The following is a 27,088-nucleotide window of genomic DNA, read 5'->3' as shown; positions in this document are numbered from 1 at the left end:
TTGCCTTCTTCAATTTCACCGAACATCATACCTTGAATTTATATTCAGAGTGAGAAGTATTTCGGTTTTCTTCAAAATCAGTATTAATATAATTTAGGGTAAATTTATAACTTCAACTGAACTAGTAAATCCTCCATTTAGTAAATACTAAATAAAATTAATTAAACTTTATGTTCAGTGGCATTCTGTATTAAGTGTTTTCTAATGATTTTTAACTTTGTTTATTTAAACCAATGAAAATTATGTATTTCTTATTTTTTAAATTTGTTAAAAGTACACATTTTTTACTTATCTTACTAATATGTGAATGTTTAGATGGATGTTTGTTAGAAGGTATCACCAGAATGGCTCCATGAATCTTAATGAAATTTGGTATAGATGTAGAACAGAGTCTGGAAGAACATATAGGCTACCAATTAAGTTTTTTTTATTAATTCCGCGTGGACGGATTTGTGGGCGACAGCTAGTTTACTTATAAATGTTGAAATTATGTGAAAGAAAAATATATATATTTAAAAAAACCTTTTTAAGTTAGCAGTGTCAAACATTGTATACATCTTTACAAAGTTAAAAGTAAATTATGTTTCAACTAGTAATCAGCCCTGGATTTGCTTAGGTCAAAACACATCCTACTAATATTATGAATGTCAAAGTTTAGATGGATATTTGTTAGAAGTTATATTTGTAAGAGCTCAACGAATCATGATGAAATTTGGCACAGATATAAAACATTCTCTGGAAGAACACAAAGGCTACTTTTTAAATCCCGTACGACCTAGTCGCGGACGACAGCTAGTAATATAATAAAAAGTTCCCAGTCTCCATCAGTCAGACAGTCATCATCGGTCCCCATCATCATTGGAAGTTTTGTATTGGTGCAATTATTTTTGTATTCCTACTGTAGTCTGCAGTTATTTATTTTATAGACACATACCAACAATAGAATCTCTTGATGTTTAGTTAAATACATTTTAATACATATTGTCAGTTATTATTAATACTTGATTTATATATGCATAAAATTAAGATAAATTTTTTGTCAATTTTAGGATTTAGCTGCAATGAAATTCCGAAATATGATGAAACCGAAGATACAACATTGTTTAAAACACAGGTGAGAACAAATTCAGCATTTTTTATACATGTTTATAGATTTTATTCTAAACAATGCCAAAATGTCAGATACATTCTTTTGAACCGTTGCTCTTCATCCTAAATTGAGTTGAAATAATACAATGTTCATCAACATAATGATCCTTAAGTTATTTATACAATCATGATATCATTTTGTAACACAGTAGAAGGAATCTCCAGTAAATAAAAAAAAAATGTACTCTGCAATGTGTCTTGATGTGCAGAGCTATGTAATGCATTTATTCAAAGTATCCCCGATATATAAAAATAGTTTATTAAGGAAAAAAACCTCTACAACGGTAGAGTCAAGAGAATCGCAATAAAGACAATTGCGAAATCTATGAATGACCAAAATAAGTCTATGACAAGCATAGTAACACATATTTTAAGTTATGTTTAAAATATATTTATAAAAAGGTTGTTAAATTTTTACATCATAAGTATTCTTATTTTTTCCATTTCCTATTTTTTTTTTTTCATAAAAGGTTTTTTTTAACATCTTTAAAAATGACGTATAATGTGACGCAGTCTACGCGTTTACGAAGTACACAATTTTAAGTTCATTAATACCTTAATACAATAACAGTTGTTTGTTAAGTTACATTTTTTTTTTACTCAAGTGAGGTATAACAAAACAAAAACATCAAACTTGAGAAATGTTTCTTTTAAAGATAAAAAGGTTCATTATCATATTATTCAATTACATTCTTATATAATCTGTATCTTTAAAGAAACCGGAAATAGGAACTTGAGTGATTTTTAAAAACAAAACAACTATGTAAATAAAAAACTGCGCTATTTCGAGGGACATTCATTAATTTTTATTACTCTTATTTTTTTAACAAAAAAGATAGCAGTTATAAAATACTGTTATGAATTTCGTCATAATTTCATCAAAATGGTTTCCATTGTTGAACATAAGCGTGGCGGCAAAGTAAATGCTATCATTTGAATGACTTGCTTTCTGAAATTACGCAGTAAATATAAAAGCTTCATTCGTAGTTATTTTTTAATTCATGAAAGTTTTGTCTTTATATTTCCAATGTAAGCATCTACCTGCTTTAATTATAAGTACTTTATCATTACACATTTGACTTTACCGCGCAAGTACCAATTCATGTCATGTTCGCCATCTCTTTTACACAACTTTTCTCAGCATCTAGTGTTTGATGCAGAATACGTTTGTTCGCTAGTATCAATTGGTTATATTAATAGAGTTTTGAACTATAATCCGTCATATATAACCAAAATATTGTTTTCTTTTAGTAGTGAAGTGAACATAAATTTATACATGTCAATACAGTTCAATTTATTTAACGCGACGCATCATTGGCTTCCCGTAAAAGTGTTTTAGAAGTGTATCATTTCCTGTTTCATATCATACAGAAACAAGCAACTGCGATCGCTAGCATATTCTTTTCGTTATCACGTGGGTAAAATTTTGAATAATGTGGATATCTGTGATGAATTTTTATTGTTTACCGTGCGATATTGATGTTGAATGGGTGCACGCTGTTTTAATACACAAAGACCGGCTTGTAATCGGTGTTAATCGTTGTTTTCAGGTGCGCGGCGAGCGGCTCCGCGTCGAGTATTTGGTATATGGAAGCGGAGGGAGACTGATAATGGTTGCCGCGAATTGTGTTGTAGTGGTTACAGTGTTGTGAAGTAGTGTTGGGTGTTGTTACATAAGGGGAAAATGGTTAATTTAGAGAGCCCGCCCTGACGCGCCTAGCGGCGTCAGCGACGGGCGGCGCCCGGGTCATGGCCCCGGCGCTCTCCGTCGCTTCTCAAGATCCCTTCGAAGCGATCGAAAACTTCGAGAAACCTCCTAGACGGGCGCTCGCGTCCGTCGACAACCTCGCAACACACATGGAGGAAGAAATGGGCCTCCAAAACCAGCCTAGCCTCGCTAAGGACTCGCAAGAAATGGAACAAATTTTGGTCGACTTGGGCAGCAGTGATATCGCTCAGGCTGACCTTCTCCAAGCTATCAAGACTTTAGAATCTGGCGGTGATGCATTATCTACGGGTGAAACTGATGCCATTTTTCCTTTATCTGGCTTTGATTTGACTGAAAATGTTGATTCTGAAGGTGATGCCACTGAGGACAAAATTAAGCTCCTTCAAGTGAGGTTAGAAAGACGTTGCGCTTTTTTACAGCGGCGATTACGAATACTCCAGGCTAGAGCTATAGGCAAAAGAATATCAGAGGAGGTGGCTCAGACATTTGAAAAATCCACTCGAGGTGCTAGGAAAGATGGTGGAGGAAGGCCAATGGGTTTAAAAGCTTTCTTGAAGAAAATTGAGACCAGTGCTACATTACAAGCGAGTGCTGCATCTAGAACGGTTGTTGGACCTAAATATTATCACGCCAGTACATCTAGAGGGGATGCATCAAGATCAGCATCAATTGGGATATCATCAGGAACATTAGCAGGCTTGGAGGACACAGCAGGAGCGTTGCGTTCACACTTGTCCATGGTTAAAGTTCAATTGGACTCTGATGCCACAGCATCATCCTCAGGAGCGGAGAGCAATGATGAAGCTGTCAGTTATAACAATCCCCATCAGGAAAAAATGGCAATGTGAGTATATTCATTATTTTTGATGAATAAATACTGTTAAGCAAGGTTCTCATCTTTACATATATTAGTTTATTGTTAAATATTATGTTGTTAATATTCATTTAAAAAAATTATTTACTATTAAAATAATCTTTACCCTATTTCATGAATATTTAGCAAAATATACTAATTTAGCCAAAACTTATACTAATTGAGGTCTTTAGTGTATGTAAACAAAACATTTCCTGAAGAGTGTTATTTTGAATAACTTAAAGTGGGTGTTTTAGGTTTAGTTTATTAAAAGAGGAAAGAGAATTTGCCATTTATTTATGTCCATAATAACAATGGAATTGTTAATAAAAGGAAATGTTAAATCCTGTGCCCTCTAAAAAAAGTTTTTTATTGTTGTTCTGTAAAAAAGTTGTAAATATATATAGTAGAGGTTGTATTGAGAAAGAGCATGGCTATAATATAATGTCTTTTAATATTCTTCAATATGGGTAACCTCTAAAGAATACTTTAAAGAGAATACCTCAATTTTGATGTGTAGAATACAGTATAAATTAGATACAAATTTATAAAAGTGCCTATACATTTATAAATTTAAGCAAAACGTTTATGAATTTAATAAGGTTTTGGTTCATTAATAATCATTGCATACCTACTTTTGCTCTAATCACAGTATTGAAACTGAAACCAATAAATGAAAAATAATAAATGTTATCAAAGTAGGTCAATTGGATGATATTTTAGAAATTAAATTTTAACGAAACATACAATTTATGGTGTACTGGCTTTTACCCGCGACTCCGTCCGCGCGGAATAAAAAACAGAAAAGGGATAAAAATTATCCTATGTCCGTTTCCTGGTTCTAAGCTACCTGCCCACCAATTTTCAGTCAAATTGATTCAGCCGTTCTTGAGTTATAAATAGTGTAACTAACACGACTTTCTTTTATATATATAGATTAATATTAGAATGTTTGCACATAATTATACTTTCCTCTCATATACCGGATGACTGGTAGAGAATGCCTTTAGGCATTAATTCTTCCGTGTACTTATAAAAGTGCTAAAGAATAAATAAATAAATAAATATTCATGTTATTGCACAACAATTTCTAATAGGTCAGATTTGTCTAATGTATTGCATCATACAATAGGATAAGTTTAAAAATATAAATCTATGTTATAGATCAGGAATAAAAACTAGCAAACGGTCAGTCAGAAGGTATCAAGACATAAGTGTAGTTACAAAATGGGACACTAGCATATTTTGTTTTTTATTAGGTCAAGGATTACTTACTTTTAAATGGCTGAAGTCAAAGCTTGTGTCTAATTTTATTTTATATTTATAAGGAAATTAGATCTGACTTTTTGGCTTTATCATAGCTAAATAAATATAGTATAGACTCTAGAGCAGGATTCCCAAAGGGGTTGATATTGACCCCCAGGTCAGGCCAGGGGTCAATATTGAACTTAAATCATTGCTAATTCTCAATCTGTCCTCTTCTATTGACCTAAGTCAGAATAAATAATAATAATAATAATTGAACTTATAAGTAGGTAATTTGGCCATGGAGGTCTGAGGTAACAGTTCATTTTAATTTACTTGTTTTCTTTTGTATGAAAATTGTCACATTATCTCATAAAGTAAACTTATTGTTGATTCCAGTGAGAAACGTGCATTATGGTCATGGCAGAAGGCGAGAGCTTCAATTGCAGCGCGCTGGTGCTGGCTGCAGGCACAGGTCCAGGAGTTGGAGTACAAGATACGGCAGCACAATGAACTGCACAAGCAGGTATGTCTGTGCTGTTTGTTTACAAGTGTACCGTAGTACTTTAAATTTATTTGTAAAAGCTGTCTGTCTGTGTGTATTTCTGTATTTTTATTGTATTGTGCTATTATTTGTTTGTTCAAATAAATAATCTACTCTATATTGAAAAATTAACTGAAAATCCATATTGCAATCATGTTCATTCATTATCTAGAGTAAAATTGGTTTATATTTTTGTTAATTTTCGTATTATTGTTATCACTGAAAACATATGTCAATGATTGTAAAACATAGAAATCCATTAGAAGTTAGATAGCAAAAAAAATGTAAGTCCAATGTTCGTACTATGACCTTGACTTTAGTTTTAGCTGTTTAAATATATAAATGTTATTCTGGTAGACATGTTGCAACATGAAACACAATTAGGTTGACACATTTAAGAGCGTCGGCGGCTCAGGGGTTAAGCACTTGACTTGCAATCTGCAGGTCCTGGGTTCGAATCCCGCCATGTACCAATGTATTTTTCGATTTTCGATTTACATATGTACATTTATCCGACGTTCTTACGGTGAAGGACAACATCGTGATGCTGCACATATCTGAGAAGAAATTCAATGATATGTGTTAAGTCAACCAACCTGCACTTGGCCAGCGTGGTTGACTATGGCCTAGTCACCCCTAAAATTGGGGTAGGCTCCGAGCCCCTCGGTGGGGACGTATAGTGAGCTGATGATGATGATGATGATTTATTGTTAAGTACTATATATTGTTACCAAGTGCTTTTTCTATGATTATATCAATTTCAAGTCTGTTTTTATTATTTAGAATTGCCAAAAGAAGATAGGTTAAAATATTGCTTTACATTTTGTACTATCCCTTAAGATATAGACAAGATTTGTATATTTTTTACATTGCATTCCTACAGAATGGTAGAAAGATTGAGTATGGCTGTGGCATGAAAATGGATGGCTAAAAAAATGATAAATAAATATGTATAATTTTTTTATCTATCCTGCTTTCTAGGAATTGAGATAATTCGGTTCATCAAACGTGAGAGGCATATCAGTAGTGTTTTTAGAAACCTTATAATTTATAATATTATTCCAGGTCCGTGAAGCAAAAGGATCCGTGCAGTTAGAAGGTGAACCTGTAGGATATGAGGGGTCGTTGCCGGGAGATGACGGCGCAGCAACCTGTGCCCGAGTACGTCCTCTGAGGAGGGACACCTTCAAGAAGAGAAAGTTGTTGCAGATGCACAACCTGCATATTGCTACTCCTAAAGCAGCTAAACCTTCGGATGTAAAGTAAGCATGTTACAAAATATTTAGATTAATAATGTTAGATGTCAGATTGGTTGACTGATCTAGTCGCTCCTAACATTGCTTAATATGAGTAATAATAGGTAAAATTGAATATGCAAATGTTGATAAGGCGAGAGTGTCAGTGCCAGTACCATGCCAATTGGAAATCCATAATCTCTACCTATCCCCCTGGGTTACGGGTGATAGCTTGTTATAATAATGACTTGAATGCTAATAGTAATAGCTTAAGGGCAAGGATATTGTGGGTAAAAATAACAGGTTTGAAGGTATCATGTGTTGCATAGTAAATGGCCTGACAACTAAGACTCCTTTGGAAAAATTGGCAACACATGTCACTGGATAAGGAATTTTCAAGGATATTATAAATGCGTTTGTTCTGCAGTCGGTTGAAATAGGAAAAAGTATTTCACACTCAGGTTCTCAATCCCTCTTGTAATGAGATTCCAAAAGTATTTTAAAAAATATAATCTAACGGCGGAATAACGACTTGAACTCTACTTCTAAGTAGTCCTTGCAATAATATAAATTCAGACAGCTTGTAAATAAACTAAATGTCAGACGTTCCACGATGATGGATGGAAAGAGACTGCCCCGAGCAGCAGCGCATGCTTCCTTATAAAGCCTTTTGTGAGACTACCCCCACATTACTTCCGTTCCTAACATGGTATTATTCCAAAAGCAACATGGACGCCACTGTCCTACCTTCTTTTAAGTGAATTAATTATTGTAAATACTAAACTGGATACATCTTCTCAAAAATCATAACACTGTAGCCTTTTGTATGTATGTCTTGATGGTATTTTCCAGATGCAGCTGCCGGTACCCGATGGAGAGCTGTGCGGTGTGTACGGGGCGTGCGGAGGCTACTCAGCCGCGTTGCTGGGCCGCGCTGCCTCCAGCACAACGCGTTGCCCTCGTCGACCCCGGATATCATCCCGTGCTCAGCGATGTTAGAGGTCAGCATCAATTGATATCTTCTTGTAAAAATTATACTATTTTTACAGTTTAACTGTGGCTTTTGGGATATCCGCTTAAAACACTTTATCTCTGTCTTGTCTTGTATTTATACAGAAATTTTGTTTGAAAATCCCACTATGAGTCGCGTTCTTATCTCCTTCCATTTTATCGTAAATATATTGTAACAGGTAAATAATTTGTCCGTCAGTGTCTAAATTAAAGAATACCAAATCTAATGTCCAAATTAATAAATTTATGAATATAAATACTACTATTAGTTATACTTGCATTAAAAGTGGTGTAAATAGATGTTTTAAAACATTCATGAAAAGTGTCTAAGGTTACTTTTTGTAATGTACATAATAGAGCATCCCATTATCCTGGCATTATTCTAGCTGTCGCCCGCGACATTGTCTGACTTAAAAAAAACTTAAAAAGTACCCTATGTGTTCTTCCAGACTATGTTCTAAAACTGTACCAAATTTCATCAAGATTTGTTGAGCCGTTCCAGAGATACCTTCAAGCAAACATCCATACATCTAAACATTCACATTTATAATATTAGTAAGATTATATAAGAAATCTAAATATATGTTAATATGTTTGTTTACGAATTCAGATATCTCTCCTGCTATACATATGAGTGCGTTAACATCGCGAGCATGGTTCCGGTCTCGATGTAACAAGGCGTACCGAGGTGCGCACCACGCTGGCCCACCTCGCACCCACCACAACAATACAGCAACCACCATCACTACACCACCTGCCACCACCACCACCACACACAGCAACACCCTCACCATTGTCAAGAAACATCCAACAAGTAAGTGTTCATTATATTCTAGTTTGTATGTTGCAACTTGAGTTCTAGTTAACTTCTTCTTGAGGTGTCTCTCAGCGAAGGTTGGCGGTCGGTTCTCCATATTTCTATTTATCCCTTGCGAAGCGAAACAGTTGTAGACCACTCTCTGATGTTGCGCAACCACGATTTCTTCCGATGGCCAATACTCCTTTTGCCGGGAAGTTTTCCCATCTGGATGAGTTGGAGATCATATCTGTCTTGTCTGAGCATTTGTCCGAGATAGGATACTTTTCTCATCTTGACAGTCTGCAAAAGTCTTTTTTGGTGGACTCGTCACAGAACCTCCTTGTTTTTCACTCTTTTAGTTCAACTTATGTCCAACATGCATCTATATGCCCACATCTTGAACGCTTTTATATGTTTCCTGATATCTACTTTTATTGTAAAAGCCACGCATTCGTTTAGAAGGATGCCAGATTTAACATTTTCGCAGACGGACACGCAAATGTATTCCAAGGTTATGGGAGCTAAAACTAGTTAACTACCCTACTTTATTTTAGTCGCACTTCGCATATGACCAGTTTGTTTGGTGTTAAAATAAGAAAAGTGACATTAGACATTGTGTTACTGACTTCATATCAGATTGTGATCAATTAATTTGTATTTTTACATTAAGAAATTAAAACAAAATTATTTATGTTTATAAATACTATTTTCAGGATTGAAGCGAGGAAGACCTCCGTTATCAAGAAAAATTAAAGAAAGGGAAAGAGAGGAAGAGAATTCAACTTCGGGGAAAGAAAGGTGAGGGGAGATATTTATTAAGATAATTGATGTTTCTAAAAAAAAATGGCTATTGTGAGATAACTATAAAAGATAGATATATGCTATCTCCGACTTTTATTTAGCACATTTAAAGAGCTACAATTCTTCATTATCTTTTTTATGTAGATAATATAGTTTAGCCTACGTAAGCGCTGAAAGCAAAAATGTGTCTAATTTTCGCAACAAATTTTGAAGCTAAACTCAAAATCTTCTAATTATTTTTAAAAAATAAGCAAAAAAAATGGGACCTATCTGCAAGCATTACCTTTCGATTGAAATATTTTTTATCAAAATCGAACCACCAGGAGCGGAGCTTTGCGGTAACATAAAAAAAAAAGTTGAATTGATCCCCTTTTTTTTGAAGTCTGCTAAAAATACCTACATCCTTAATGTCTGGCATTTTCTATATACTTTGAATGTTTTAATACAGATGTCGCGGTCGCTCCAGCACAGAGTTGCGTGTGCGCAGACCTTCATACGACATAGACAACATCGTCATACCACAGAGTATAGCTGCCAACACACGCCCGGAGATACTTACATACAAGGAGATCATCACACCCAAGTAAATATGTCTAAATAACTTCGTAAACAGTTGTACTACACATATTTTATGATACATTTTGTTAATAAAAGACTAGAAGTCGCCCGCCAGACCGTCCGTGAGTATTAAAAAAAAAACTTAATTAGTAGGGTACATGTTCTTCCAGACTATGTTCTGTGCCAAATTTCATAAAGATCCGTTGAACCGTTTCGGAGATACCTTCAAACATCCATCCATCCATCTAAACCAGGGATTCCTAAAGGGGTCAATATCGAAATTAATGCATTGCTAATTCTCACTCTGTCTTCTTCTTCTATTGACCTAAGTCAGAATGAAAAATAATAATTGATCTTAAAAGTAGGTAATTTGGCCATGTGGGGTTCTGAGGTAACGGTTCATTTTGGAATAGAGGTCACTTGTCCAAAATGTTTTGGGAATCCCTGATCTAAACAATAATATAAACAAACAAACAATGATATTTTCCCACTTTATATTTATATAAATTTTCCACAAAATCATCACATTATGTGTTAAATTTTTATAAGATTTGTCATTTGCAAAAAGGGCTTTTACATAATTTACACCTTTACATACTATTGTCATGTGTATTTGTCTTAAAATTTATATGAATATGTCAATAGATGGAGAGTTCTGGAATTACCCGAGGTCCCGCTAAATAATGGGATCAGCAAATCCAGTCGGAAGTCTGTAGATAGTGAGGTATTTCTTCTTGATAATTTTATTTACATATTCCTTAATAATTTATAGATAACTAGCTTTTACCCGTGAATTCGACCGCGCGGAATAAAAAATAGAAAACGGGGTAAAAATTGTCCTATGTCCGTTTCCTGGTTCTAAGCTACCTGCCCACCAATTTTAAGTCAAATCGATTCAGCCGTTCTTGAGTTATAAATAGTGTAACTAACACGACTTTCTTTTATATATTAGATAGAACGATATATACTAAAAACAATTTTCAGGAAGAAGACATATCGGAAGCTGCAATGGTGGCGCGGCACTCGCGCGCAGAAGTGAGCGAGCGCAGTCGTTATATGCGCAAGCAGCGATCACGCCGCTCCAACCACGAGGATCCACAGGCTCAGTCTCTTCCCCAGTCTCAGACAATGTCCCAGTCACAGACAATATCCCAGTCTCAGTCTATACCCCAGTCACAGAGTATTTCCCAGTTAGTGCCCCAACAACCTGAGCCAGCGCCGCCGCAACGACTACACGAGGCTAGTACTTGCGTTGTCTTATAAAGCTTATGTCGATGCTTGTTTTAGTTTCTTAGTTTTAGCATATTTATTAGATATAAATACATAAATCCCTACTAAAAATTAAATTACATACGCTAAAAAAAAAAAACTTGTGAGCCGTCATGGGACGCCTGGCAGATGTGAAACATCGTGTGTGTACAAGTAATGTGCATAAAATATTAAATATTATAATTAAATATATAATAATAATAATTACAATGATAATGATAAATGATAATAATATTAATAAAAATGTATTAAATCAGAAAATTAATAAAAATTTAGAATAATAATAATAATAGTAGTAATAATAAAAATAATAGTTATAGTAATAATAATAAATAATATTCAATATTATTAAACTAAACATATAAAATATATATATGTATATACTTTAGTATAGCTTGGCGACCCGTCGCCACGGCAAGCGTCGCCACGCCAACGATTCGGTTTACAAGTGATCCTATAGATGTTTCACATCAAAAACCGGACATAAAAAATAATTAATAATCCTATTATTCCAGACAGTGAGACCATACTCGCCTCGACGTTTCCCTTTATCAGAGGCGACGTATCAAGAAATGCTGGCGACAATGCCTCGTGAATACAGACCTGCCAGTCCACCTCCCAACTGGGGAAGCTCCTCACACTCGGGGTTTGAAGATGTTGACATGGAGGAAGGCAGCAGCCTCTCCCCAATGTCGCCGCTGATCTTCGACGGAGACGATCCTGATGACGCCGAGTGGAATCCCGGCTCTGAACGAGTGGAAAGACGGAAAAGTAGCTTCAGATGAAGATAAATACTTCTAAAGTGGTTAAAGTGTCAGTGTTTTGGTGAAAGTGATGGTTAAATTTAACTATATATATTGTTGATGCATAAATATCCTTAGTCTATTGAAACTAAGGTATTGCAGATGATTTTTTTTTTTTTTTTAATTGTTAACATGGAAATCTGTGATCTCTGTCTATCCCCTTAGTTCAATTTCAGTCTGGTTAAGTAGATTTAAGCTTTGATCAAAGTCTCAAAGCTCTGTGCCATCAGTTGTATTTGCAAAATGCAAGCTGAATTTGGAAAAATTACTTCAAGACTTTAAAATCCAGACAATTCAATAAGACCTAAATATTTTGACAACATACCACTCTCAGATATTAAAATAAATCAATGAAACCTTAGTTAAATTGAAGAAATTAATGGTTGTGGGCAAATTAAAAGAAAATTTCATAGTAAATTCAGTTATCTTTGACGGTTTAACATCTAGTTATATATTTCTGTCTTATGTATAACTTACAACAGACATTGACATATATCAACTGATACCAAGTTAAATGTATTATATACTTAGAAAATATAATACATACATACTTTGTAAAAACAATATGAATTTTTTAATTATGAATAACTTAATTATGACAAAGGTTTTCATAGGTTTTTCGTCAAATTAAAAAACATACACTACTAGCTTTTACCCGCGACTCCGTCCGCGCGGAATAAAAAATAGAAAACAGGGCAAAAATTATCCTATGTCCGTTTCCTGGTTCTAAGCTACCTGCCCACCAATTTTCAGTCAAATCGATTCAGCCGTTCTTGAGTTATAAATGGTGTAACTAACACGACTTTCTGACTATATATATAGATTTTAAAATATCTCAATGAATATCTTTTATTAAATAAAAAATACTAAAAAGTATTTGAATGTCTAAATTTTAATGGCTTAATACAAATGTACAAATTATTTAAATTCAAAAATTGTTTTAGATGTTGATTTATTCATTAAATATATGGAGCTTTGTTAGTAAAGTTGACAGATTAAAAAATGACGATGGTAACAAAAATAATGCATTTATATGATAGAACAATAATTTAGAGGTAAAAAGTTGAATGAATTAAATACCTTAATGAGTTATATTCAAATGAATTGTTATCGTGGGTTTCTGAGATCACAACCTCAGTTTAAAAAAAGTTATCTCAATTTTCCTAAAAACCTACATATAGATATAATTTAGTAACTTTTTCTATATCACCATACATAAAGCCACTAATTTAACTTTGGACTACTAAATGACTCGTAATAAAAAAAAAATATTTTTTATTAACTAACTATATCCCTATGATATTTGGGGGTAGAATAAAATTTGAAATAAAAAACATCAAAATTGGTTCAGTTTAAATTCTAAGCTGTTACATGCATAAAAATATAGACGTGGAAAATATTACTCTCTTTTCAGATAGATAAAAACATCGTTTTTTTTTTTAAAAACGAGAACGATATTAAATTCGTTCAATATTAATTTGTTACAAGTACTAATTAAAAAAAACTTTAGAGGTGTCCCGGATGGAACGAAGTTCCTTTCGATTAATTAGTGAAGGAACCAATGTTTATTCTATGAATAAAAAACTTAAGTCTTCACAAGAAGTACATTTTATTTCTGTGAATTTTCGTTATATATTGTCACGTCGTTGCCATGGTGAAGTGGCGCTCATTCGTCGTTAACATACTTACTATAGCAAAAAGTGTTGTGACAACTTTTCGTAAGAATTTTTTCCGTCTAGCCCCCTTTCACAACGCGCGATAAGGAACTTCGTTCCAATAATCTTTAAGCAATTGATATTGCTTGAACTGTTAAAGCTTTATTATTGTTAAGAAATTGATTAAAAATAGTTGTAATGAAGTGATTTCTTGTATAAATTGTATTATATAAATAATAAGATGTCCTGTTCTTTGATGCTTGTGTAATAATGTTGAGAAACCAGTGTAAATTGACCTCCCTTTACATTCCTTTAATGGTTCAAAATGATTTAAACTACAACAAGAAGTGATCGAGCTGTTTTAAAATATAAAATTTCCAATATTTTGTTATTAAATGGTAATTTCAAAATATAAAACATTATTTCTCTTCAGTTTTATTTGGATTATTCAAAGGATTTTTATTGTTTTTTGTAAATTTGTTAGCTTTTCTGTATAACTGCTTATCCAAAGATGGTTTTTGCTTATTTTCTTATTAAAACATCTCATTGTAGTAAATATAAGTTAAAGACGATAAACAATAAAGTGTGTATTATACATAAAGTTATGTCCAGTTTATATTATTCCAGTCCAGTGATCGAAATCAACACTAGTTTACTACTGGAAATATGTAATAATACACTAGACTCCTGTGCATTCCAGTATTTACTGTTAGTTGTAATACAGCACTTATTTTCATGCACTGGATTAATGTAAATTGGACATTTAGATATAAGATGTAGATTTTATAGCCCCTGAATAACGCAAAGCGATTATGTAAATATATTGTTATATTTGGGCACTGAATAGCAAACAATATAGACTGTACAGAAATTGCCTGGAAATCTCTGAAAGAGTTATTTTCCTAAAACCTTGTAAGTATTCAAAATAATATGATTCAAATTACTTAGCATTGGACATCTTGAATGTTTTATTACTTTTGTGACTTTGGCTTTGACGTTTTTTTTTTCATAATTGATCTATGGATTGCCACTTTGTTTTGTAAAACTGTAATCTAACTAGGATTTTTTTTTTAATTTCATCTCGATGATATTTAAAATTCCCATCAGTTTTTTGGAGAAGTAAAAAAAAATTTTTACATTTGTTAATGAAAACTTGCTTTCAACATATTTGATGTGAATACATTATGTTCCCCTTCACACAATTGGCTGTACTGTAAACTTCGATTGCAGTGATATTTGTAGTATAGTTGTTTTCAAATATCTTGGCAGCCTAAACTGATGCGAACTGCACAGTCCCCTCCCCTCGCATATGTTTTGCACAAAGATTCGTGCGAAGTTAGAGCCGCAAGGATATCTGAAAACAACTATAATACATATTCTTTGTTTTTTCAAAAACAATGAAAGGGATGGACAAATCACAGCAGTGGAATTCTATGGTTATTTCCTTCGTAACATGTGAACTTTCAGATGGCAAATTATACAGTGTGTTGTATTTTAGGTAATGTAAAATAAGTAATTATTAAGTTTAAAGGAAATGTGATACTTGCGGATTGCTTGAGGCGTGCAAGTTATGGGATATGTTTTGTTTGTGCTTGATTTGACTAATTTAATTCAGGGAGGAATTTAAAAATTATTACAAATTTATAACGTCAATTAACAATTTGAAATTGATACTTGAAACTGCAGGATATTTCTTTACAAACTATAAAATTAAACATTTACCCGTTCTATTAAAATGTTTGAATAACCAAATAAGTTATTCAAAAATCCATAGAATCACGATGCACTAAATATTATCCCAGTAAAACTGTTTGACCTTGCATGGACTGTATGCTCACTGGCGCCAGTCAGTGTTTACATTATGCCAGTACTGTCTTACTGTGTACTGGACAGTATGAATATTGATAGTAAAAAAAAAATACAAGTCCTTGATGAATTATTTTCCTTGTATCCTGAAATAGTCAACATGTGTAGCGTTTGAAGAATCGCTTTGTTTTGTAAAAGAATAAAACATATATGTAAATTAAATGAAATGAGGTGTTTTTATTGTTTTTACTTTGAAGGGAAGCCAAAGTCTTCTTGATATTTGTAAGCGTAGTTTAGTGACGACGCGGATGTTAGTGTACACAGAAAATAATAAAAGTTAAAAAAATTGATAAGTTTTATGTTTGTTTTATTTATTTAAACAGCTGATTGTCACAAATGTTATGTAGATCTGTGATTTGGGTTGAATTGAGATATTTTTCTACTATTAAATTAATAAAAATTCAGATTATAATATTTATTTTAATAATACAATTGAATATTTAAGTACATTAATAATATAAGCTAAAATTGTAAAAACATAATACACAACCTAATAATCACTACAAAATGGCACCATTTACAAATACATAGACCTTATAAATAAACAAAATACATAATTACATAAAATGCTTTTAATACTGCAAGTCAGGTTCTATTGAGATTATAAACAAAGATTCTTAATTGTAAAGCAAAATAAATGCATCAGGAATGTTGTTAATTTTTTTCCTTTTTATTCAACGAGTATTTAAAATTCAAATATAAAATACCTATCATTTTAAGACAGCACTTTCTTAAATTCATATTAAAAAAAATTAAACACATTTTCTATACGGAAAATCATTTCATTATTGTAAGTCAGTAATCATTTCCTGTTATCAGAAATCATTAAAATTATCTAGTCTATAGTCATTAGATTAACATAAAACAATAGTTAATAGGCGGATTAAATAAAACTAATAGAAAATCGCGGAACATCTACCTGTTTAAATATTCTTAATAATGTCCTTGAATATTAATTTAACTCCATCATTAATTATTTCTGGTTTTATTATCTATGGCGAACACTGTTTGAAGACATAAAATATTCTAAAAATCTTTTAAAAAGTACTAAATTCCAAATTAGTGAACATATTCCAGAAACAAACAAGTTGTTTGTCAACTTGCAAATTTAAATGTTGAAATCAAGCCAAGATTAGTTAATAATTTTTACTATTAAAGAACAATACTAACATTCACAACTACGTGTTACGTCTACACAAACGAGATTTATTACTATGCATAAATCATTTTGCTACAATTATAGTGCTCATAAAATAACTACTACGCTTTTTTTGCAATATGCCAGTACAGTACGACAGTAGCTATTAAAATCACTGGCAAAATGTAAACACTCACTGATGCCAGTGCGCCATGCCAAGCCAGCGCTACTGTCCAACTGGACAGGCATGATGTAAACCAGGCATTAAATTGAGAATATTTCTACAAGTACGTGAATGTGATTTTAAATAACAAGAAACAAAATCTTATTCTAAAATTATCTACACTTACATTGTGAAAAAACTGGTAACACAGCAAAAAATTTTACATGTTTCCGAGTGGCGGTGACCATTTTTGCAATTAATTACAAATTACGCGGTACAGTAATTGTTGTCCTAATTATTTAGTATATAAATTTGACTTCTTTCAATTATGTGGCAGTACACAGGATGTTCTAAGTTAATTTCAATATGTAACTGTATATACATATGTAAAATGAGTACATGTTAGGTATCTATTGATATTTTATTACGACAGTTGACTATTGAACATATTGGAATAATCCCATAGTTTAAAGCACAACTTTTTCTTTTAAGAATATACTAAACTTGCTGTTGTATCTAAATTTTTAAATTACCTCACTTGAATAATCGATTAAGAGATTTTTTTAAGCGTAATATTAAAATTCTATCCATGACATTGTTATTGTGACACACATCCTATCTCTTTAAACATCCTATTTCCTACATTAAATGGTTTCCATTTCAAAATTTTCTGAATAGTCATTATACTTGACTTACCCATAACCAACTAAGCAGTTTCACATTTTCCACTAAAGCGATGGAGTGTAATGGCAACACTGAAGTTTGGTGGCAACTTAGTTTATATTCCTTGATAGATCTTGAATGCGTCTTGCATTACACTGCTTGCAGTATAAATGTCCATCCAGCGGATAGCAACCTCTGCCCTCTTCCCTGGAGCAGAGCGAGGCGCCGCAGTCCTCGCACGCGTAGCACGCGAAGTGAAAGCTCTTGTCCAACGCCACAATACGCACTGTCTCTTCTGCGCCTCCTTCTGGCACTATAGGTTCCCTACAACGTGCACAACGGGGAGCGTATCTGAAATACAAAAATCAGAAATTAGCATGGTTATGGACAACTTTTGAGGCTATTTTTAATGTTTTCTAAGCTAGAAATTTTTTATTAAGGTCATAATAATGGATGCAAAATAGTATTAGATGTTTATCATTTTTCAAAAAAAACCTAAACCAAGAAAACAGAAATAGGTATTATGTCATGTATATAACTTCAATAAATACAGTGAAACTTGGTTAAGTGGGACCTGGATAAGTGAGAAACCTCCATAACTGGAACTCATGCTAAGGTCCCAACACTTTGGCACTGAATTACCTCTGTTAGTGGGACGAGGTAAACCTCTATATCTGGGATTTGTTCTTTCGATTTATCATCATAGTTACCTCTATAACTGAGACAGCGAGTAAATTTTATATGCATAAACCTCTGTAACTGAGATAACATTGTTTGTTTACTCATTCTTATTCTACCCACAAATTCCACACGTAATTCCAAGTACGTAAGTACAAATTTTGAGCTTCAATTACCTTCATTTTTAGTTTCGCTTTACTATCATACAGATGTTTATTTGAAAAATGTCAAACTGAAATAACCTGTATTCTCACCTCTATTAATGGAACCCTCTGTAAATGAGACAGATATTTATTTATACCTGTATATCTGAGACACTGGGTAAGTGGAATACCTCTATAAGTGAAACGACATTGCAGGTCCCTTGATGTCTCACTTAACCAGGTTTCACTGTATTACGGACTTTAAAAATAGTAGTAAACATTTTATCTGTTTTTAGAAATAAAAACACTCACCTTTTATGGAAATCTTCGATACAGTGAATTCTGTTAACCGCATCAACAGTGAATGGTATACCATCAAGACTCTTCTGGCAGACGACACAAGTAAAACAACGAGGATGATATGGCTTTCCAGTAGCTCGCAGTATTCTGTCCAAGATAGGGTCACCACACACACAACATTTCTCCAATGTATCTAGGTAGTCTCTCTCACAGAGTGCTTTACCTTGCACAGCATAGAATGGGCGGCCCTGAAAATAAATCAATTTACATAGATAGACAACATTTTGATAGCAACTAATATGGTCCCTTTTAAATATTGTATTTAATTATGTAATTTGCATTGTGGGTAGTTATTTTTATTCCATCTACATATATAAAAGAAAGTCGTGTTAGTTACACCATTTATAACTCAAGAACGGCTGAATCGATTTGACTGAAAATTGGTGGGCAGGTAGCTTAGAACCAGGAAACGGACATAGGATTTTTACCCCGTTTTTTTATTTTTTACTCCGCGCGGACGGAGTCGCGGGTAAAAGCTAGTTAACTATAAAGTAATAATAGAGAGAAATATAATTTAATAATGAGAGAAATATTATTTTCATTAATTTTTTTTGATGTTACTAGCTATGTTCGCAACTTTGTCATTGTGAAACTTGTACTGTGTTCACATAGCATTTTTAATTGATATAATTAAAAGCCTAAAAAATGTGTATCATACTTCCAATTGTAAAAATGTTACTTTCATACAAATTTTCACCCCCACCTTCAGCCTTTTACAACCCTTTTTTGTGTTAAAAAGTAGCCATGTCTCTAAACTATCTATGTACCAAATTTCAAAAGTTGAGTAGTTTTGGCATGGAACAGACAGACAGTCAAACTGACAACATATAAGTAAGGATTTAACATTTTAGAGTACTGTTCCCTAAGCACTAAGTTCTAACACTAAGTTCTTAAGATTAGAACTAACACATACCTGTAAATTAATACCACACTGTTGACAACAGAAACATTTGATGTGATATATTCTCTCCATAGCGGTACACCCAGTAGTTTCTCCCATGATTTTCTCCCCACAACGGTAGCAGTTTCCACAGTAAAGTGCATCGTCGGGTTCCGGAGTAGGCTCAGCAGTGCCCACATATCCTCCATACAATGATGTACCTGATAATTGACTACAAGGTCTCGGATTTATTGGCTCATATAAAGACTCATAAGTTGATGATGTTTGTGAACCACCGTAAGTAGAGAAGTCTTGAGCATTAACGGACGCCGAAGAAGGCGGATAAGCCGACCCCGGTCGGCGCAACTCGCTGTAATTTGACTGAGCACCCAGATCACTTATTCTCGACATTTCAGATCTCGCATCGCGATCACCGTAGATACTGTCCGAAGCTCGCTGCATAGGAATGTTAGAGTAAACATGGTTCGTACCTCCCGGAGGCAACAAATTACTATACAAAAGTACATCACCACTGCGAAGTCGCGATGAATTTCTCACAATGCAACTCTTTACGGGAACTAAATTTGAATACGTAGAACTTGTCCGGCTTCCGTATTCTAATCTTGACGAATATGATGGCTCGCACGCTGATTTTACTGTGTAACTTTGTGGAATTTGAGGCTGCGGCGCTTTACTTTTTTTGGGCGGAATAGAAGGTTTTATTTTAGCCGAATTAATATCATCTTGAAGCTTTGCGTCCAATTCATTAGCATATATTCGTAAATCGGCTAATTGTTTATCCAATGTATTCATTTTAAAAACTTAATTAATTACTTTTAAGTCATATAATGAATCAATGAGTAATTTTCGGAATTACACCCTTTTCGAGAAGATCGAGAAGATAGCTTGTTTTATATAGAATGTCAAATCTGCACTGCTATAGTGATGTGATGTGCAGTGTTGCTGTTGACAAGGTACGATTTTCTACGAAAATATAAAAATCGATTTGATCATCTTTATTTTAGCAAATATTATACGAAATGTGATATATATGTATATGAAAATGAGCTATTTTGTTATGTTCTTCTTAACTCCAATAAATATAAATGTCTTTAGTTAAAATTAGTTAAATTATTCGTTCAAAATTTTAACTACGTTTCCTTAACGAGTCTTTATCGGGCGATAGTAAAGTTTTCATCCAATTATTTTTAACAAGTAGATGAAATCTTTTATTATATTGGTAACGAATGCAGTAGTGAATAGTAGAAAGTATTAAAATGCAACTATTTTTAAAAGAAATATGTATAGCACTCATTATTTTTCAGGTATGAGTATTTTACTACATTGATTTATATATTGTTGTTTAATGTTGTAATTACTAAATAATTATTTTTTCATAGTTAATACTCGTATATTGCCAAAATGAAGACGAAGGTAAGGTTTACACGATATTTATACAGTAAAAAGTTAAACTTCCGTAACTATTTTGAATTCAAATGGAAAATAACATTTTGCAGAGTTTGGTAGAACAGAAGCTGGGGAAGAAGAGGTATAACTTTGTATATTTATTTTAAAAGAAAAATTATTGTATCGTATTTTTATTTGATTTTAATGATGGTATTATAATGTTTGGTTTACAGTGGCACATGGATTTTATGCCGGTAAGCTTGAAATAGTGAAAGACAACGTAATTTAGTAACTGTGGCACGTTTTTGATGTTCGTAATTTAATTGTCTATCACCAGACAGGTTATCTTCCGGACAGCGTTTATAGAGAATTGGCGTGGTATGCAATTCTACAAATTCAACCACTTCATCATAGTTCAAAGCATAAAGTAGCGGCACAACTTATTTGGCAGCATACTCTTGGTCGTCCCCATGTTATTATGGAGAGTCCACCTCAAGTAAGTTTAAATTACCAAAGCATTGGTCTTTTTATTTGTTGATTATTTTATGAAAAATTAAATTACTAAAATTAACCATTGGTTATGAAATATTTCCCTTGTTTAGTCTACACAATCTGAAGGTAAAGTGAGCCGACAAATCTTGGCTGAAGAAGCAGCTAAATGGTCGCGTGAACAGAGAGCCGCACAAGAAGTACTAATGGAAAACATAAAAACTGGCGGAAACGGTCTCACTGTGCGGACTGTTATCAGTGCCCATAAGAAAACTATTTACATCATACAGAACAGTAATTATCAAGTATATGTCTTACTACACTTATTAAAATCACAGCTAAACCTACTTGTATAATTAGGTTTAGATAGCGACAACTTTCAGACCCATCGAAGGTTCTTCTTTACCCGGAAAAAATATGGAAAAGCCCGGGTGTCGGGGACTGGAGAAAAGTTCAAATAACTTACGAAAGTTTTAAATAAGAAAATATTTCTTATTATTTCATTTCTTTTAAAAAGTAATTGTGAGTGCCCGAGGATAATTTGTTTGTTTTTGAAGAGCCTTGGAGGGTAAATGTAGAATTTTAAAGAAATGCTACCAGCGTAATTAACAAGAATACTCGTTGTCAGGTAATTTCTATAAGTGCCCAGAGGGTTCAGAGCCTGACCTAGACGCATACCGGCTGCAAGCAAATATGCACGAACGTAAATGCACATTCGGAAAACCTTCAATACCTGTACCAGTAGATCCTTGCATAGAAGCTGAAATAGCACCTATTGAGTATTCCTTTCACGAAGGTTGGATGTTTTGTCTCGGAAATGGTGATAGAGAAAATAATTATTTCCAGAATGGCACTTTAGACTGTGGTAACAAAACTAAGGTATTCATATGTAATTTTCTGGTGTAAAATGATTTGTATCGATTTTATATTTAATAGAAAACATTGATTTATGATTATTATTAAACGATCGTTTGCTTTAATTAATTTTAATATCTAGGTATCAGTTGAAGAGTTTTTACGAATGTGCGCCATTGATAGCAACATCGTTATAACGTTTGAATATTTCGGTGACGAGCCTCGCAAGGACATGATGCATAACGCCACTCTCTGCACCACTTGGGACCCCTGTCGTTTATCCTACTTGTATCGCTTGGAAGTAAGAATTCAATTTATAATACACTACCGTTCCATTACGATGCCTGTTGTATTACAATTAATTTGTAAATTGTGTTTCAGCCTCCACCAATTGAACTTACCCCGGCTTTCCCGACCTCAACACCCAACCCTTGTGACACCACTGTTTGTCCAGAATGTCTTGAAGGTGTTACAGAAGACCAGGGAGTACCGATTGAAGGTATGATTTGGTATTTATGAAGTTACCTTTGCGGAATTCAAATTTTCGTGTAACATATTGCTAAAAATTTCAGTGTTTTCCGGCGAAGAGGAAGTATAAATGTGGATCGAAAATTTATTACAAATTAATGTACTGAAACGAAGTTTGTGTAAATGATTATTAATTACATAATTTTTATTTCTGTTCATTTGGTATTTTTTACTTTCTACTCTATCCTTTATTCCGACTTAATACATGCGCTAGTATGGGCTTTTTCTATATGGAGGAATGAGAAAAGAAGAAATCGAGGAATTCAGAATCGATCAATGTTTTAAAATATTTGATCATAACTGTACGTGTACCCGACATATAAACATACTTATGTATCGACGAAAAACGGTAATCTTCTCTTAATTTTACTTGTTTATTTAAGTAACGTTTCCATATTCAGCTATTGCTATTTAACACACATCACTAAATTATATCAATAGTGTCAAACACATTATGGCAATAGTTTTCAAATGTCAATGTCATAAACCATGCTCGGTGTGTCTTGCTGATGTAATGTTGTTTTATTTTAAAGAAAAATTAAGTTAATATTTTTATAAAATGGTTGTGCTACACAATTTACAAGATGTTTTCCTTGAGTCTTCGCGACAAGAAACATTTAATTTGCCAACAATGAAACAAAACTATTTGAAAATTGATTTTGGAAATTCTGATGTAAGTTTTACCATATTGTACCTAATTTTTGTTATAATAATAATAATAATAAAGCCATTTATTTGCATACAGATAAACACAGAATTAAAAAAAAATGTACAAAGTAACTTACTTCTATTTGCAATATCAAAAAAATGTTTACAATTCCTTAATATAAAAAAGATTTTTTTTTTGTTCCTAAACAATGCTTTTTTTTAACTAAACTAATCTGTAGGAACACCTCTTCGGGTAACATATTATAATATCGACGCTGGAAAGCGTAAACGCTTTAACCCCGAAAGTATGAACTTTACAGGAGAGCCAAAAAATGATAACTCGTGAGCTGATACGCCTACAAGCATGCGGTATTTAGCAATGTTGTGTAGTTTGTGCTAACCTATAATAAAATCATTATTGTTTGATAATGGTTGAAATTATTAACGTGTTAAAAACATATTCGCCATTTCAAGGGTTACAGCGTTTATGCTTTCCAGCGTCGATATACTTTAATTAACCTAAGACAGAAAATTTTTACTATATTTTTTATGTGAATATTTTATAGAGTAAAGAAACAGTATACAACAGTACAGAACCTTCATTACCTTTTGCTGCAAGTTGTATTATTAATGCTGGTATCAACAACTGGAGACGTCTCACAGCAGACAATGAGGATTGTAAGGCAGTGTATGAAGTGACCTTTAATGTAATGGTATGTGTATATGAGTATAAAAGTTAAGAAGCTATACTATGCCTTTAGTATTGACATTGTATAGAATGTATTATTGAGATTTATTTTAGTTTTTTCCGAAACGAAATTAAACTCTATTTACAAATAAAAAACAGAAATTCATAACTTGCATAGTATTTACATATTTCAAATCTTTTTAGTGCAATTATGTAAAGATCATGTTTCAATTATTCATTACAAAGTCCATTAAACACTTCAACTGCAAAAGGTTACTAAAGGAAGTTCAATGTAATAAACTTAATTGTACTACAAATTTTCAGGGTAGTAATTTAAATTTCAGGCCTGGTGATACCGTAGGTGTTATTCCAACAAACCGTGATGGAGAAGTCAGTTGTATTATAGATCATTTGGAATTATCTGATGTTGTGGACTGTTGTTATAATATAACTATTAACAGTGGTCAGAAAGGGGCTAAAATACCTGCTCATGTCCCTATTAAGTCTACATTGAGACATGTTCTAACACATTGTATTGATTTAAGAGGTGTTGTGAAAAAAGTAAGTTTTTCTTGATATAATTTGCACAGTTGATGATGATTTTTCACTGTTAAAACACACAACAAAAACTGGATATTATCCCTGTATTTTTTTTAAAATACAGATTTTTTTATAGGATTTTCTTTAGTGAAAACTCTCAGTATAATTATTTTTTTCTAGCTGTTCCTGCTTGCTTTATCGAGGTATACAAAAGATGAAACAGAAAAGAAAGTTATTGAGTACCTTTGCAGTAAAGAAGGTTCTTCAGCATACACAAATTATATATTAAATAAAAAATTATGCATATTAGATTTATTTGAAATTTTCAAAACATGCAAACCACCTGTAGAGGTTATTTTAGAACACCTTCCTAGATTACTGCCTAGACCATATTCTATTGTGAATAGTAGTTCAATGAATCCTAATGAAATAAAAATATGTTTCTCCGTAATGAATATAGGTTATAACAGAAAAGGTCTTGTAACTGGCTGGTTAGAAAGTTTAATAAATGAAAGTCTTGAAGATATGATGGGAAATATAACAATCACAGATAAAAAAGAAATGGTGACAGACAAAAAAGTTTCTATATATTTAAGGAAGAATATAAATCAATTTAGTTTTCCAGATAATATTTCAAGGCCAATGTTACTTATTGGCCCAGGTACTGGAGTTGCACCTTACATAGGTTTTCTTGAAGAACAATTGAAAGGAAAGGAAAGAGACTTACTTAATATTATATGGTTGTTTTTTGGCTGCAGAAATCCTAATTTAGATTATATTTACAAAGATAAATTGCAAGGATTTAAGGATGCTGGTGTGTTGACTAAACTGATAACAGCTTTTTCTAGATTCAATGATTGTGAAGATAAATATATACAGGTAATTATAATTTTAGGTACATTAGATTTTTTTAAACATAAAATAGCCGTTATTTTTAATCAGTGGCACAACTTGGAAATTTGTGAGGTTTAAAATTAACTCAAATCTTTTTCCAGGATGCAATACTTAGTAATGGAGAAGAAGTAGCTAAGTTACTTAAAAATGGCGCGTTGGTATATGTTTGTGGTGACGTGAATAAAATGGCAACTCAGGTAAAGGAATCTTTTGTGAAATGTTTAGTCAAGTTTTCTGGATTCACGCAAGAGGAAGCTGAAAAGTTTGTTTGTGATATGCAAAAAGAGAAGACATATTTAATTGATTCATGGAATTAAATATTTATATGTTTAATTGTGTTTTTCTTAATGTTAACGGCCATTTATCGTAGAAAAAAATTTAAGCTTTAACCAAACAGGTATAAAATCATATTTGCAGATAAAAAATACAAAATCTTTTATAAAAATAATTTAATAGGCAAATCTCTAATGTAATAAAATGTTCAAAAAGTGTCATTGGTGTGTACAAAATTATAAATAGAGCGGTTTAATTTCAATATAACGCAATTCTTCGTTGTGCTGTTTATACACTGCGTAAATTATTTCTTTACTTTAAGATTTTATAACTACTTCTTAACATTACCAAAGAGTAATAAAAAGTAATAAAAGCAGGCACTCCTGGCATAGAGCAACGCGCGTGTCAATTTCCAACAGTCAAATACATTTTCAAAACGCTAACCTTAAAGTTAAACATGGCTACAGATAAAACAAATACAGAGTAATACATTATTTTAATACTAAATTTTACCAAAACATACTGGGCCCATTGTATGTCGTACTAAAAGTACTGGACGAGTTAATTTGAGACATCAGAATGTTCTAAATTAAAATGCCACAACTTTGAAGACATATGAAATGGACAGATTTACAATACTTTCTTATATTTTTACCAAGTATAATTACGCTGACAATGAGTCGAACTTCAAATACGTACGGTTTTTACAAATTTAAAATCAAACAACTTTTTTTTAAACAATTTTTAGTATTTTTAACGTTGTGTGTACATCATTATACGACCTCGAACTGGAAAATTAAAAGCACTAATTATTCTTCACATGAGAAGTGTCAATTAACACTTGGTTTTCCAGTACGATATTTCAGTTATCCTTGCAAATAGTCTGACCAAATCATTTGTAAAGCGGCGAAAATCGGAACTACAGGTGTCGTGTCGGAATTGAAGAAACAACTATGGAATTAGATAACTATCGATATATCGATAGTGGCGCCACTCGCGTGACAGTTAACCTGCTCACACCACAAGTGTACAAGGATTCTTGTGTTGCCATTCGACCTACATAAATTATTCGCGACTATTACCAAGTTTTAATAACAAACCAAAAACACTCCCACATAGTTTTATGAAGACAATTGTATTTTTACAAGCATATTAGAGGCACATTTACTAGCCAGAGTACAGTCTTAATAATAATTATTTAAGCTAAATGTAGCAATAGTGAAG

General features: G+C 32.8%; 4 protein-coding genes across 7 annotated transcripts; 3 read left to right on the top strand and 1 right to left on the bottom strand.

The window, feature by feature from the left end:
• The first annotated feature begins 1,039 nt into the window (after positions 1-1,039).
• LOC106717665 (KAT8 regulatory NSL complex subunit 1) lies at positions 1,040-12,027 on the top strand. 3 transcript variants are annotated; one of them, XM_045680064.1, is made up of 11 exons: positions 1,040-1,114; positions 2,700-3,722; positions 5,376-5,502; positions 6,586-6,782; positions 7,608-7,756; positions 8,377-8,580; positions 9,279-9,363; positions 9,815-9,949; positions 10,570-10,648; positions 10,909-11,163; positions 11,709-12,027. In XM_045680064.1, exons 2-11 carry the CDS (start codon positions 2,899-2,901, stop codon positions 11,976-11,978), a joined length of 2,325 nt encoding a protein of 774 aa, XP_045536020.1. In that variant the 5' UTR covers positions 1,040-1,114; positions 2,700-2,898; the 3' UTR covers positions 11,979-12,027. The 3 variants fall into 3 exon arrangements, with proteins under 3 accessions (XP_045536020.1, XP_045536019.1, XP_045536021.1); XM_045680063.1 differs by lacking the exon at positions 1,040-1,114 and adding an exon at positions 2,268-2,563; XM_045680065.1 differs by lacking the exon at positions 1,040-1,114 and adding an exon at positions 2,268-2,563 and having other exon boundaries at positions 11,713-11,785.
• A 5,513-nt stretch (positions 12,028-17,540) lies between these two features.
• On the bottom strand, positions 17,541-20,430 carry LOC106717681 (lipoma-preferred partner homolog). Its single transcript, XM_014511591.2, has 3 exons — positions 19,576-20,430; positions 18,615-18,850; positions 17,541-17,832 (listed from the first exon to the last, which is right to left on the bottom strand). Exons 1-3 carry the CDS (start codon positions 20,353-20,355, stop codon positions 17,592-17,594), a joined length of 1,257 nt encoding a protein of 418 aa, XP_014367077.2. The 5' UTR covers positions 20,356-20,430; the 3' UTR covers positions 17,541-17,591.
• Positions 20,431-20,908: 478 nt separating this feature from the next.
• On the top strand, positions 20,909-22,903 carry LOC106717687. Of its 2 annotated transcripts, XM_014511598.2 has the most exons (9): positions 20,909-20,976; positions 21,060-21,091; positions 21,183-21,203; positions 21,287-21,445; positions 21,552-21,732; positions 22,067-22,317; positions 22,436-22,594; positions 22,675-22,792; positions 22,866-22,903. In XM_014511598.2, exons 3-9 carry the CDS (start codon positions 21,189-21,191, stop codon positions 22,889-22,891), a joined length of 909 nt encoding a protein of 302 aa, XP_014367084.2. In that variant the 5' UTR covers positions 20,909-20,976; positions 21,060-21,091; positions 21,183-21,188; the 3' UTR covers positions 22,892-22,903. The 2 variants fall into 2 exon arrangements, with proteins under 2 accessions (XP_014367084.2, XP_045535964.1); XM_045680008.1 differs by lacking the exon at positions 22,436-22,594.
• Positions 22,904-23,327: 424 nt separating this feature from the next.
• On the top strand, positions 23,328-25,908 carry LOC106717667 (methionine synthase reductase). Its single transcript, XM_014511578.2, has 5 exons — positions 23,328-23,494; positions 24,036-24,182; positions 24,482-24,718; positions 24,878-25,576; positions 25,693-25,908. Exons 1-5 carry the CDS (start codon positions 23,381-23,383, stop codon positions 25,906-25,908), a joined length of 1,413 nt encoding a protein of 470 aa, XP_014367064.2. The 5' UTR covers positions 23,328-23,380.
• The last annotated feature ends 1,180 nt before the right edge of the window (positions 25,909-27,088 follow it).

The sequence above is a fragment of the Papilio machaon genome, chromosome 11 (assembly GCF_912999745.1).
Source record: "Papilio machaon chromosome 11, ilPapMach1.1, whole genome shotgun sequence".
NCBI lineage: Eukaryota > Metazoa > Arthropoda > Insecta > Lepidoptera > Papilionidae > Papilio > Papilio machaon.
Note: the sequence above shows the minus strand (reverse complement) of the source record. Positions and strands in the feature narration are given on the sequence as shown.